A 13,750-nucleotide genomic window follows, 5' to 3' on the forward strand; every position below is an offset into this window, starting at 1 on the left:
AGGGCTCAAAAGAACAACAGACAGTGAAAAACGAGAAGGCCATTGTAAGTTATCAAATAGGCGGGGCTTAGAAGCCCAGACGGTGGGTGTCTAAAAACGTATTCGTCAATTTTATGTATATATTTCATATTTATATTTTATTTGTGTTTTAAAATCAAATCACAATTAACATATCGCCATATCTAAAGTGTAAATTATTGTCGAGACAGCTACTAAAATACCACACATCAACGGTGCTGTCGTCGGTAGCCTACCTGTTACTTTTCTCAACGCTACTGAGAATGGACCAATCACAGCCGTTTGTGATTAATGTACACAAACGCTACTGAGAATGGACCAATCACAGCCGTTTGTGATTAATGTATACAAAGACTTTTCAAAATATTTTTACAGATTGATTAGGCCGTTTCCAGTTTGTATAAAATTGAAATTAATATTTTAAGAGATTACAAACGTTTTGAAATATTTCAAGGAAGACAAAAACGCATTTAGATTTGAATGCGGCTGAATGGATGATTCGGCTGTCTGAGCCATCATGCGCCCCTTGTAGGAATATTACTTTATGACCCATAACATTTAAAAGTATAGCGTTTATCGCCAAATAGAAAGAAAACACCTCTAGCCCTATCAAATAACTTCCTCTTCATTTGGCGGAATCATTAGCCTTGTCCAAATACTCACAGTTGCAGTCTTTGCACTTGACCACTTGTCTACTTGCATGACGTATTTCCTGTATTTGACCCGAGTGTTTAAGTACGCATGAAGACTGCAAGAGTGTGTAGAACTTTTGATTACCCGATGGGACACACTTATAATGTTGTAAAAAAAAAAAAATGCAAGCGTTTACAAAATACACATAGCCTACTCATCTTTGCATCAATAAAATGGGGCATGCGAGTTCCGAACATAATGCATGATGGGATGCCTCAAATAGTGTGGGTTCACGGTAGTGTGCGTTAAGGGCAGTGCACTTGCGCATTTTTAAGACATGGGACAGTCTTGCGCGCGTATTTCCTGTCGCTATCACGAGCGCTCAAGTGGTCAAGACCGCAAGTGTGGGTATTTGAACAAGGCAAAAATGGACGTGAGTTTTTCAGCTGAATCTATTGAGAGGTAAATAGCATTTCTGCAACATTGAAATGTTCATGTTTTTCATGCTTACACATAATGTAACCAAAAGGACATTGTTTGTGAGCCATATCTGTGTTTATCAGCATTGATAAATGATTGTTACATGTAGCATATGCTTGCAGATCACTGTATTAGAAATATTAGACCAGAACACTGTATTTATGATGTACATATTACATTACAGTATCGTGCCGGGTGATGAGTTTAAAGAGAAGTTTAAGAAGAACCATGACATTACATTCTACAGGTAAGTATTATATATATACAGGTAAGTATTATATATATATATATATATATATATATATATATATATATATATATATATATATATATAAATTACATGTCATTATTTAATAAATAAGTCACTTTAGTGAAAAATACTGGATAAGTTTTAATTTGACATTTGATCTCTACATTAGGCGACAGAGAGATGCAGCAGTGTCTCAGTACTTTGGCTCCATCGAGACTTTAGTACTCACAGATAGAGGAGCCAGTCTGGAGATCTGTCAGCGGGACTCTCAGGTGGACTGCCACTGCTTTTTTTCCACATAACTCTTTTACTTACTGTTGTCTAGGGCAGGGGTTTGTCAAAATATGTTTAACACAATAATTGTAATGCATTTACTTAATTTGATATTCTTTTTATTCTGCTTTCTAAAGAACAAAATAAGTACAATGACCATTTATTTTTTAAGTAAAGGGTTAGTTCACCCAAAAATGAAAATAATGTAATTTATTACTCACCCACTTGACATTTAACTTGACATTTGATATTCAACAATGCTTTGATCTGCCTGCATTGACACTATTCTTTTAGAGTTGCTGTGTAGCCAAAATTATATACCAGTTATCACTGTAAAGCTGCTTTGACACAATTTGCATTGTAAAAAGCGCTATAAAGGTGACTTGACTTGACCTTCATGTTGTTCTACACCTGTAAGGCCTTCATTCATCTTTGGAACACAAATTAAGATATTTTTTTATTAAATCCGATGGCTCAGTGAGGCCTTCATTCAAAACAATGACATTTCCTCTCTCAAAATACATAAAGGTACTAAAAACATATTTAAAACAGTTCTTGCGAGTTTAGTAGTTCTACCTTAATATTATAAAGCGACAAGAATATTTTTGTTCGTCAAAAAAAAAAAAAATAACGACTTTTCAACAATATAGTGATGGGCCGATTTCAAAACACTGCTTCGGAGCTTTACGAATCGAATCTGTGACTTGGATCTCCTATCAAACGGCTAAACTGCTGAAATCACGTGACTTCGGCGCTCCAAGTCACTGATTCGATTCGCAAAGTTCCAAAGCAGTGTTTTGAAATCGGCCCGTCACTATACTGTTGAAAAGTTTCGTTGATTTTCGTTGCTTTGTAATATTAAGGTAGAACAACTGTACTCACATGAACTGATTTAAATATGTTTTTAGTACGTTTATGGATCTTGAGAGAGGAAATGTCATTGCTCCCTATGCAGGCCTCGCTGAGTCATCGGATTATATCAAAAATATATTAATTTGTGTCGATGAACGAAGGTTTTACGGGTGTAGAACGGCATTAGGGTGAGTAATAAATTACATTATTATCATTTTTGGGTGAACTAACCCTTTAAGTAATACATTTTTTGTTTCATTTTTTGAAATGGCTCACCAAGGCTGCATTTATTTGATAAAAACAAAATACGGAAAACAAGCAATATTGTAAAACATTTACAACTTAATATAACTTTTTTCAATTGTAATATATTTTCAAATGTAATTTATTCCTGTGATGCAAAGCTGAATTTTCAGCATCATTACTCCAGTCTTCAGTGTCACATGATCCTTCAGAAATCATGCTAATATGCTGATTTGCTGCTCAAGAAACATGTCTTGTCACAGATGAACATGAGCACAGTTGAAAGTGGTTGTGCTGCTTAATATTTTTGTGGAAACTATATTTCCTTTTTTTCCAGACTCCCTGAATAAAATTGAAATAAAATCTTTTGTAACATTAAAAATGTCTTCACTGTTACTTTTGATCAATTTAATGTGTACTTAATGAATAAAAAACTTTAAATCCAAATTATGTCGACATTTGGAGTAGTAGGATGATTTCAAAGATATCAAAACTGTGACTGAAACTATTTCTACATCTTCCAGGATCGGCTGAGTCTTCAAATATGGGCAACCCAAAATGGAACGGTCAGAGTTTCTATTGATGAGCTTCAGCCTGTGAAACCACGCTACCATGTTTCTGACGTTCTGGTTGGAGAGATGAGATATGAGCCGTAAGCCATCAACTTCACGATTCTCCTCACATCTCACTTATCTCTCCTAGATCTACTACTGCCAGTCCTTCATTGGTATTTCTTTGACAGGCTGAGAGTTCATTGGAAGAGAGAGGACAGTGTATGTCTAACTTGGGGTCTGGGGCAGTACCAGCTGCTGGTTTCCTTTTCACCTTTCAAACTAGAGATTTCCTGTGATGGGCAGGAGATTGTCACACTCAACCCAGAAAACAAACTCTACTTTGAGACTCTGCAAGATCCAACTAGGTAAGAGGAACAATATATAAATACTGTTGTTTTATAATCCCTTAAAGGGATAGTTCACCCAAAAATGAAAATTATCCAATTTACTCAACCTCAAGCCATCCTAGGTGTATATGACTTTCATCTTTCAGCCGAACACAATCTTAGTTATATTAAATAATATCCTAGCTCTTCTCAGCTTTGTAATGGCATTGAATAGTGCCTGAGCTCCAAAAAGCACATGCATCCATCATAAAAGTAATCCATATGACTCCAGTGGGTTAATAAATGCATTGTGATGACTTGAGGCTGAGTAAATTATGGGATTTTCATTTTTGGGTGAAATCTTGGTAATAGCTAATGTTGGTTTTTCCCATTTAACACTATTTAAATTTCCTCCAGGTCATCTTCAAATTCATGTCAGGTGAGATTATAGGCTTTAATGTGAAAATGCATTATTGAGAGAACTTTCTTGTGTGACAAATCATGTTCTTCCATCTCAAAGGGAGATGAAAATCGATGCGGCCTGTGGAAGGAAACTTTCAGACAGTTTGAGGACGTCAAGGCAAACGGTGAACCACCATAACATATTATTATATAACATAAAACCCACTAACTTCACATAGAATCCATGTGATTGGGAATTTCATGAGAGGTTAAAAAATCCTCAATATGTCGTCTTAAATTCAGGTCCTAGTTCGGTGGGTATGGACTTAAGTCTCCATGGGTTCAACCATACGTATGGTCTTCCTGAACATGCTGATACCCTGGTGTTGAAGGACACAAGGTAGTGCACTTCATAAAATATCTCAGAGTTTGCTTTTACAAACGAATGTAGTTGAGACATGATCCGTACCTACAGAAGACAAATTAAACAGAATAGGCTGCCTAATAAGATGTAGCAGTCAAACCCCAACACTTGTTTTACTTCACAGTGTCTCTGAGGCGTATCGGCTGTACAACTTGGATGTGTTTGGCTATGACATCAATAGCAGGTTGGGTCTTTACGGTTCTGTTCCTGTCCTGATAGCTCACAAGCCAGAGAGGACAGCTGGAGTGTTCTGGCTGAACGCGTCTGAGACTCTGGTTGATGTCAAGTACAATTCAGAGCCAAATGAGGTGCAGTTGTATTATTCAATCCATTGTTTGGAAACAATCGCAATAGTGTTTAGTGTCACAAATGGGACAGAAATTTTAAAGTTTAAATGACTTTCCGATAACATTTGACCTAGCTAACAAAAATATATTTTAAGAACATTTTTGCTAACGTTCCTATTAAGTTATGAGGACATTATTTCTAAAGGTTCCCTGAACGTTCAAAATGTACAGTTTTTTTAAATGCTTAAAAAAAAAAAATCTTGGTTATGCAAATGTTTAGGGAACATTCCATTTATAGTTTTGCAAACATTATGGTAACGTTTCTTTTGAATATTCTCTGAACATTCTGAAACAAGTAGTAACATCAGATGAACTTTCAACATTTCAGAAAAAAACATTATAAATAATGTCTTTGTACTAACATTTTTAGAACATTATTAAAGAACTTTGAACAAACATTCTATTCACATTACTGGAAGAACGTACGTTTTTGCTTTGAGAGAACCTTGCCAGAATATTAGCCAAAGTTCTTAGAACTTTCCCTGTTAGCTGGAGAGTAGTCAATAAAAAAGAGAAATGTGCATTTTCAGATGTGTATTGTTTTAGTTGAATATTTTTGTTGTCTGTACAGGATGAGGATGAACCACCAGGGAAGAAAAGCAAGATCTTACCTCAGACTGATGTGCGATGGATATCAGAGAGTGGCACAATTGACTGTTTCATTTTGCTGGGTCCCACACCTGCCCAAGTGTTCTCTCAGTACGCTCAACTCACAGGTACTGACCATTCCCCAAATATTGTCAATGGTGGTATAACCAAAATGTACATTTAGGACTTTTGTAGTTTTTTCATTGACATTGATTTTTTTTTAAATGACACCGGAAACCTTGCACATTCAATTTACAAATGGCCGCACCTACTCTTATGTTAAAAAGAAGGTGGATATAAATGTATGCAGTAGTTCCCTTAATATTTCTCTGCCAACAGGCTATCAGGCTCTTCCTCCACTCTTCTCTTTGGGCTATCACCAGTGCCGCTGGAACTACGAGGACGAGGCAGATGTGAAAGCTGTGGATGCTGGATTTGACTCCCACAGTATTCCGTACGATGTCATATGGTTGGACATAGAGCACACAGATGGGAAGCGCTACTTCACCTGGGACTCCAAGCTTTTTCCAAACCCAGCAGAACTACAGCACCACCTCCAGAAGAAGAACAGGAAGGTATTGTAATGGGCTTATAAAGTTAAAAGGTATAAGGTTTTTTATGTTTATTATTTGCCTTTTTAGTTGGTTGTTATTAGTGACCCGCACATCAAGATTGATCCTGATTGGCCGTTTTACTGTGAAGCTAAAGAAGGCGGCCATTTTGTGAAGAACAGAGAAGGCACTGTTTATGAAGGAACATGTTGGCCAGGTAAGATCCAGTATACATGAGAGGGCCAGTCTCAGATTCACATAACCGTTTATCGTATCATACTGAAAAATTTCTCAACTAGACTCGGAAGTTGCCACAGTGCAGTAACTGTTAAAAGTCAAAACCGATCAGAAATCCTACCATCTATTGATTCCAGTTTGTTCTCTAAACTTCCCATAATTCTTAATTAGTGATCACTATTACTAGGCTAATGATTAAAGGGAAGTAGTTCACCCAAAAATGAAAATCAGTGTTATTTAAGTATTATTTTTATACTATTCTATTCTATTATTTAATATTTTGAATTAGCTTTTATTTTTTGTATTTTAGTTTAAGCTTTAGTAATTTTGTTATGTGCTTTTGTCAAATTTATTCGATTTTGGGTTTTTTAATATTTCAATTTAGCTTTATTGTCACGGCTGGTTGAAAATCAGAAATGAAAAAGGTAAGCTAGATCTATTCTCAGCAGTTCTTTTATTTACAAAACTTCACAAAACACTTTGGATTCTCTGGATTCCAACTAAACTTGACAAATACTGACAAAGGCAGACTGAAAACAAGCTCAATATATACATGGAAAAAAACAAGCAACAGGTGTAAAATATAATCAGTCAATGAGAAACCAAGGAAACAAACAAGGAAATGAAACAAACAGGTAACAACAAAAGCTAAAACAAACATAACCCTGACATGTTTATTTACTTCAGTTTTAAGGTATGTTTACATGACAATATGATGTACTAAAAATGGAAACGTTTTTAATTTGCATTTTTCGCGTACAGACAACAACGTTGTCAAAACGATCCCCGTTCTCACGTATCCGTGAAAATGATTACAAACACTGTATTATTCATGCCAGGCCAGTAGTTGGCGATGTCACTTTGTAAAGAAACACGATGCGCCTACAGACTGAACACGTATGCGCATGACATCACCATTTTCACAAATTTGTGTTTATGTTGTTTATATGCAAACGATATCGGTATAGTGCTCAAAAACTTGCACTTTGAAACTCGTTTTCAAAAGTTTGCGTTTTCAGGCCCCCAAAATGCAGTTGTCATGTACGTTTATTTTACATCAAATTTGGCACTCACATTTCAAGAAAATGTAAAAATCAAGTAATTACTGTTCCATCAGGTGAATCCAGTTATTTGGACTTCAGTAGCTCAAAGACAAGGTCATGGTATGCCAGACAGTTCTCTCTAAGCAAATATGAAGTGAGTCTCAATTTTTGGTCACTATTTTAAGTGGTTCACTGGTTCCTTAGCATATTTTGATCTAAAAAAACAATTAATTGTCTCTACATTTCTATAGGTAATTGTTTGCTTTTTATCCATTCTTGCATTAGGGCTCAACAGAATCTTTGTTTGTGTGGAACGACATGAATGAACCTTCTGTCTTTAATGGGCCAGAGCAGACAATGCCGAAAGATGCAGTGCACTTCGGAGGATGGGAACATAGGGAACTACACAACTTATATGGCTTCTATCAGGTAAGCTCAGTCTAAACATGCTTGCAATATAGAGATAGACTTTGATTATATTGTTTTTTCCCCCCTTCACAGCATATGGCTACATTTGAGGGCTTATTAACCCGCTCAGGTGGCACAGAAAGGCCGTTTATCCTTTCACGTTCATTCTTTGCTGGGTCTCAAAGATTAGGTAACTTCAAAATCAGATGACATACGCTATTCCCATTGTGTTGATGGAAACAAACAACACAGCCCATAGCAACGCTGAACTGTTTATGTCACAGGTGCCATATGGACTGGGGACAATGTTGCTACATGGGAGTACTTGAAGATTTCAATACCCATGCTGTTGTCACTGAGTTTGACAGGAATACAGTTTTGTGGAGGTTAGACTAATAAAGCAATAGATTTTATGTCATATTTATTTTAATATATCATACATTAACCTACAAAGTAAAGTTGATTATAATATTAATTTTGATAAAGATGTCATACATGTAGTATAAAACTAACTTTCTAATGGCCGGTGACTTAAGAAAATTTACCAGCCATGAAACTGTTTTTACAAAAACAGGCAGTTATGACACAAATTTTAGATACCAGAGAAAACAGTGCTTTTCAGGTAGGTCTAACAGTAGTTTTCAGGTAGAGAAATTGAATAAAGTAGGCTAATCAAATGTAAAATAATTCTGCATAGTCTTCACTGTATAAACTAAAGATTATAGATTAATCCTTATTAAATTATAGATTAATCCTTAGTAAAGTTACAAAAGTTATTCAGTAAAGAGCAATGAGTGTTTTTTAACATTTAACATTTTTTATTTACGTTCATTTTAGACAAAACGGACTTGTTTAAGATAATTGCAGAAACAGACATTTTTTGACATAATTTTGTGTGAATTTGTCCCTTCAAGTGTAAGAAGACATGAAAAAGACTTCAATTTAGTATTTGCATGCTGTCTGAGACACGGCTTTCTGGGCGCGCTCTTTGGATGTTTAAAATTCCCACACAGCGTGCGAGTAATGAGTTGAGTTCCCTTTTTCATTTTCTTGCGATTGAATATTTAAATTGGCAAGGCTTAAAGGGATAGTTCACCTAAAAATGAAAATTTGATGTTTATCTGCTTACCCCCAGCGCATCCAAGATGTAGGTGACTTTGTTTCTTCAGTAGAACACAAATGATGTTTTTTAACTCCAACCGTTGCCGTCTGTCTGTCAAATAATGCGAGTGAATGGGAACATCAATAAAAGTCGAAAAAACTTGCATAGACAAATCCAAATTAAACCCTGCGGCTCATGACGACACATTGATGTCCTAAGACACGAAACGATCGGTTTGTGCGAGAAACTGAACGGTATTTATATAATTTTTTACCTCTAATACACCATGTCCAACTGCGTTCAGCACTCGCTTAGTGAGGTCTGATCGCGCTCTGACAGCGGCAGTAATGTCTCGCGCTTATACTTCAATGAGTGCTAGACATCACTTCCGCTGTCAGAGCTAGATAATAATAAGAAATGTTTCTTGAGCAGCAAATCAGTATATTAGAATGATTTCTGAAGGATCATCTGACACTGAATACTGGAGTAATGATGCTGAAAATTCAGCTTTGACATCATGGGAATAAAGTAGGCTACATTTGAAAATACATTATAACTGAAATCAGTTCTTTTACTGTAAATTGTAATAATATTTCACAATATTACTGTTTTACTATATATTTGGTCAAATAAAATCAGCCTTGGTGAACGTAAGAGACTCCTTTCAAGAACGTTAAAAAATCTTACGACTTACAAATCTTAGAAAATTTTGAATGATAGTGTACATGTTGAACTGGGAGTAAAATGACCAACACTTATTGAATATGGTCATGTATGTGTGTGTGTGTGTGTGTGTGTAGCCGATGTAGGAGGTTTTGTGCAGGATCCAGACCCTGAGCTTCTGGTCCGCTGGTATCAAGCAGGGGCTCTTCAGCCATTTTTCAGGGGACACTCTGCTAAAATGACCAAGCGGCGTGAGCCCTGGTTGTTTGGGGACGAAGTCACCTCTGCAATCCGCTCTGCTGTTCAGGACAGATACTGTCTCCTGCCGTACTGGTACACTCTGTTTCACCAAGCACACACGTCAGCCCTCCCTCCCATCAGGTACCGCATTTTAAACTGCAGCACATCCTTATTTAGTATGGCTTATATGTATGCTGATACAGTAAAGTAGATTTACATTTTTAAAAAATCCTTATTACATTAGAAAAGTGAGCTGGTAAGTGGTGCAGGAAAGATTTTACAGGCCTTTTCCAACCTCCATCTTTGTTTCTGTTTGTTTTCCTACAGACCTCTTTGGGTAGAGTTTCCCAGAGATACAAGCACGTTTGCTGTGGAGAACCAGTACATGATTGGTAAACATGACCAGATCTGCGGTGTAATACTGCTAATGAAGTCACTATAAGTGTGGAATATGGAAGAAAAAAATAGATATCGTGGCCACAAATTAAAGGGAAAGTTACCCAAAAATGAAAAGTCTATCATCATTTACTCAGCCTCATGTTGTTCCAAAACTGTATGAGTATCTTTCTTCTGTTGAACACAAAAGAAGGTATTTTGAATGATATTGGTAACCAAACAGTTGACTATAGCCATTGACTTCCATAGTAGGAAAAAAAGTTACCAACATTCTTCAAAATATCTTCTTAAGCAAGAAAACATGACATACAAGGAAGACCCCTTTCCAAAGCATAAATTCCAATGTGTAATATACTTTTTACTCAACTAAATTCCACAAAATGTTATCTTAAAGTCCTTGTTGTTTCAAAATGAAGAATTCAACACAATTCAAGATGCGGTTGCAATGTCCGATTTGTGAGCTGAAACTGAAAAGGAGTGCTTATACTTTTTTCTTTTCCACTTTATTTGTGTATTTCATCCACCACTGGTCACTATATATGATTTTTAAAACACAGCAGTCCAGTTTCAGATACCATTCTAACTAATTTACATTTTTCAGGTCGTGCGCTCCTTGTGTGCCCTGTGACAGATCCTGGGGTCACAGAGGTCAGTGTTTTGCTCCCAGGGTCTGATGAGGTAAGCCTATTTCACGTATGAATTGTACTATATACATTGATTGTATTGAAGGTTTAAGCGTGTTCAAAAGAGATGTTTTGTGTGTTTAAAAGCTGTGGTACGACACAAACACGGCAGAAGTACGCAAGGGTGCCAGAACTCTGAATCTGCCAGTGACTTTGAACACTGTGAGTGACTGCATTACATTTCTGATACTGCAGTCTACTAAGTACTAGTAGTCTTACAGAGTTATTTACGGTGTACCCTCTGTGTTAGGTGCCCGTGTTCCAGCGTGGCGGGACTGTGGTGCCCAGGAGAGCAGGTTGTGGATCCAGTACAGCAGACTTACAGCAGCATCCAATCACTCTCACTGTGGCCTTGGACACTAAGGTGACCACATGACAATAGAGCAGAAAGTAATGGGTGGTACCATAGTACTGGTTAGGGATGGAATCAGATGCTAATACCATAATATACATGTATTAAAGTTTCCACAAACAATATTAAGTAGCACAACTGTTTTCCACATTTATAATAATGAGAAATGTTTCTTGAGCAGCAAATCAGCATATTAGAATGATTTCTGAAGGATCATGTGACACTGAAGACTGGAGCATTGATACTGAAAATTAGAAATAGTTCACCCAAAAATAAAAATTATCCCATAATTTACTCAAGCCACCTTAGGTGTATATGACTTATTTCAGTCGAACACAATTAGAGTTATATTAAATAATATCCTGGCTCTTCCCAGCTTTGTAATGGATTTGAATAGTGTCCGAAATCCATATGATTGAATGTAATCTATATGACTCCATGCATGTTTGTAATGCAATGTTTTGTTGTAAATTAATTGTTATATTTTCATTTGATTACATTTTAAAAGCTTGATTAAATTGCTAATTAATATAAATTTATATTAAATTATAAAACACACAACCCCCAAAAAATAAAATGGAAATTTAGGGGAAAATAAAAAGGATTTCATGGCGCCCTGAATTAAAAGGTAGCTACTACATGGAGTTTAATTGTGAACAAACAAGTTTACATGTTTACATTCATTCTCAAGGTCTAACAAATATGTGGAAAGCATTTGAAGACTTCAGATGCAAAAGCCTCTAAGTGCCATCTGAAATTTTCTTCTAAAATGAGCATTTTTATCAAGCTCATATGTTTAGGTTCAGTAATTTCACTTTAATGGCAATTAATAGGTCAATTTCATTGCCATTTAAGTGAATTTAATTAAGTCTTCATTTCCTTCCTCATTAATGGTAGGTAAATGAATATCAAGATAAATATTGATATTGTATAATATAAAAAAATAGATATTGTGATAATATTTTTGGCCATATTGCCCAGCCCTACCTTGGATGTATGTAAAAACTATTGTAGAAGACCTCCAAAACAAAACTAGGAGGAACCTTTAAAATAGCATAATAGGGGCACTTTAAGACATTAGAGTTGCTACACTTGTAGTGTAAAATAAAATTGTTATAATATCAAATTTATTATTAATATTATTATTATTATTATTATTTATTACTTTGAATTTCTTTTCAATTTACAATTTTTATTATTTCTTTAAAATATTTTTAAAATAAAAAACAATAAAAAGTGACCATTAACCATCATCAGTGAATATGCAAATGTGTTGCTAATTTATTGAAATATTAACTTAAAATCTCAGGGGTTACTTCAAGTAAATATTTTACGTGATTTTTTAGGGGTTCTGACAAAAATGGGAACCCCTGCTCTACAGTACTGAAAATTATACATGTTCAGAACATAACTGTAGACTGCACTGATTTGGATTATATGTTTTGTATTACAGGGCAATGCTGATGGATTTCTGTATCTGGATGATGGCCACTCTTTTAGCTACAGAGATCAGATGCAGTTCTGCTCGCGCCATTTTAGCATGCAAGCTGGCAGGCTCGTTAGCAGGTAATGGCCCAACATCTCTTCATTTTCCTTCATATTTTAGAAATTTCATTTTTACTAAAAATAAAACAGATTATATACCATTGCATGTGTGTTCAGAAAGCTCAATACGCCGTTCTCCTTGTGTTTTCAGCTGTGCTGAAGATAAAGGCTCATTTGTCTCAGATGACAAAGTGGAATCAGTGGTCATTCTTGGTCTGAATAGTTTGAAAAGAAAACCCAAGCTCAAATCAGGTGTGAAGAGGTCAAAAGTTTTCTTTATTAGTAGAATACTTCATACATAAATGATGTGGTTTAAAATATAAACCAGAGAGATATTAGTTACTAAACTTCTGTTTCTCTCTTTAAGGTGCGGCGAAGACACCAGTCATACATGAGTTCGACGTAAAACGAGGTGTATTAACTTTAACTGGCTTGGGCCTAGAAATACACAAAGACTGGGAAATAATAATATAGTTCATGGTATTTTATTATGGTTCATGGTTGCATTATTTTATTTTATTTTTACAATTTTAATTTTGTTATTTTTCAGATGCTGTTGCATGCCTTAAAATTAGCCACAGCAGCTTATAATTGCAATAAAACATAATTTGGTTTAAGAAATCAGCAAATTAATAATGCAATTTAATATTAAAGATTCCCTCCATAATGATTGTCTACCTCAAGAAATGTAATAAGGTGATATGATTTTAGAGGTTGGGTTATTTTTCTTTGCCACACTTACATAATACTGTAGATTTGACTTGATGGAGGTAAAATTTGTTTTGAAAAGAAAAAAAAATGTAAAAATATCTTAATTTCTAAATAAAGAATTCTCAAAGAGCAAAGTAATTTAGTTTTTTTCATGATCCAAGTACTGTACCATTCAAAAGTTTGGGGTCAGTAAGAAAGAAACTAATATTTTTATTCAGTAAGGATCCATTTAATTGATCAATTGTGACAGGAAAGACATTTATAATGTTACAAAAGATTTTTATTTCACATAAATCTTGTTCTTTTGAGCTTTCTATTCACCAAAATGTATCATGATTTCCACACACACACAAAGTGATATTAATAAAAGAAAATCCAGATATTAGAATGATTTCTGAAGGATCATGTGACACTGAAGACTGGGGGAAT

The 13,750-nt window shown here is 35.3% G+C and overlaps 1 protein-coding gene across 2 annotated transcripts; it reads left to right on the plus strand.

The window, feature by feature from the left end:
- Positions 1–780: 780 nt before the first annotated feature.
- ganc (glucosidase, alpha; neutral C) lies at positions 781–13,470 on the plus strand. 2 transcript variants are annotated; one of them, XM_048191721.1, is made up of 24 exons: positions 781–1,113; positions 1,316–1,378; positions 1,551–1,653; positions 3,274–3,401; positions 3,492–3,668; positions 4,047–4,068; positions 4,150–4,216; positions 4,335–4,431; positions 4,580–4,763; positions 5,374–5,518; positions 5,730–5,965; positions 6,032–6,158; positions 7,296–7,375; positions 7,507–7,650; positions 7,723–7,819; positions 7,914–8,015; positions 9,532–9,775; positions 9,962–10,026; positions 10,632–10,708; positions 10,801–10,875; positions 10,964–11,077; positions 12,519–12,631; positions 12,762–12,862; positions 12,978–13,470. In XM_048191721.1, exons 1-24 carry the CDS (start codon positions 989–991, stop codon positions 13,082–13,084), a joined length of 2,793 nt encoding a protein of 930 aa, XP_048047678.1. In that variant the 5' UTR covers positions 781–988; the 3' UTR covers positions 13,085–13,470. The 2 variants fall into 2 exon arrangements, with proteins under 2 accessions (XP_048047678.1, XP_048047679.1); XM_048191722.1 differs by lacking the exons at positions 781–1,113; positions 1,316–1,378; positions 1,551–1,653 and adding an exon at positions 2,628–2,694.
- The last annotated feature ends 280 nt before the right edge of the window (positions 13,471–13,750 follow it).

The sequence above is a fragment of the Megalobrama amblycephala genome, linkage group LG5, assembly GCF_018812025.1.
Source record: "Megalobrama amblycephala isolate DHTTF-2021 linkage group LG5, ASM1881202v1, whole genome shotgun sequence".
NCBI lineage: Eukaryota > Metazoa > Chordata > Actinopteri > Cypriniformes > Xenocyprididae > Megalobrama > Megalobrama amblycephala.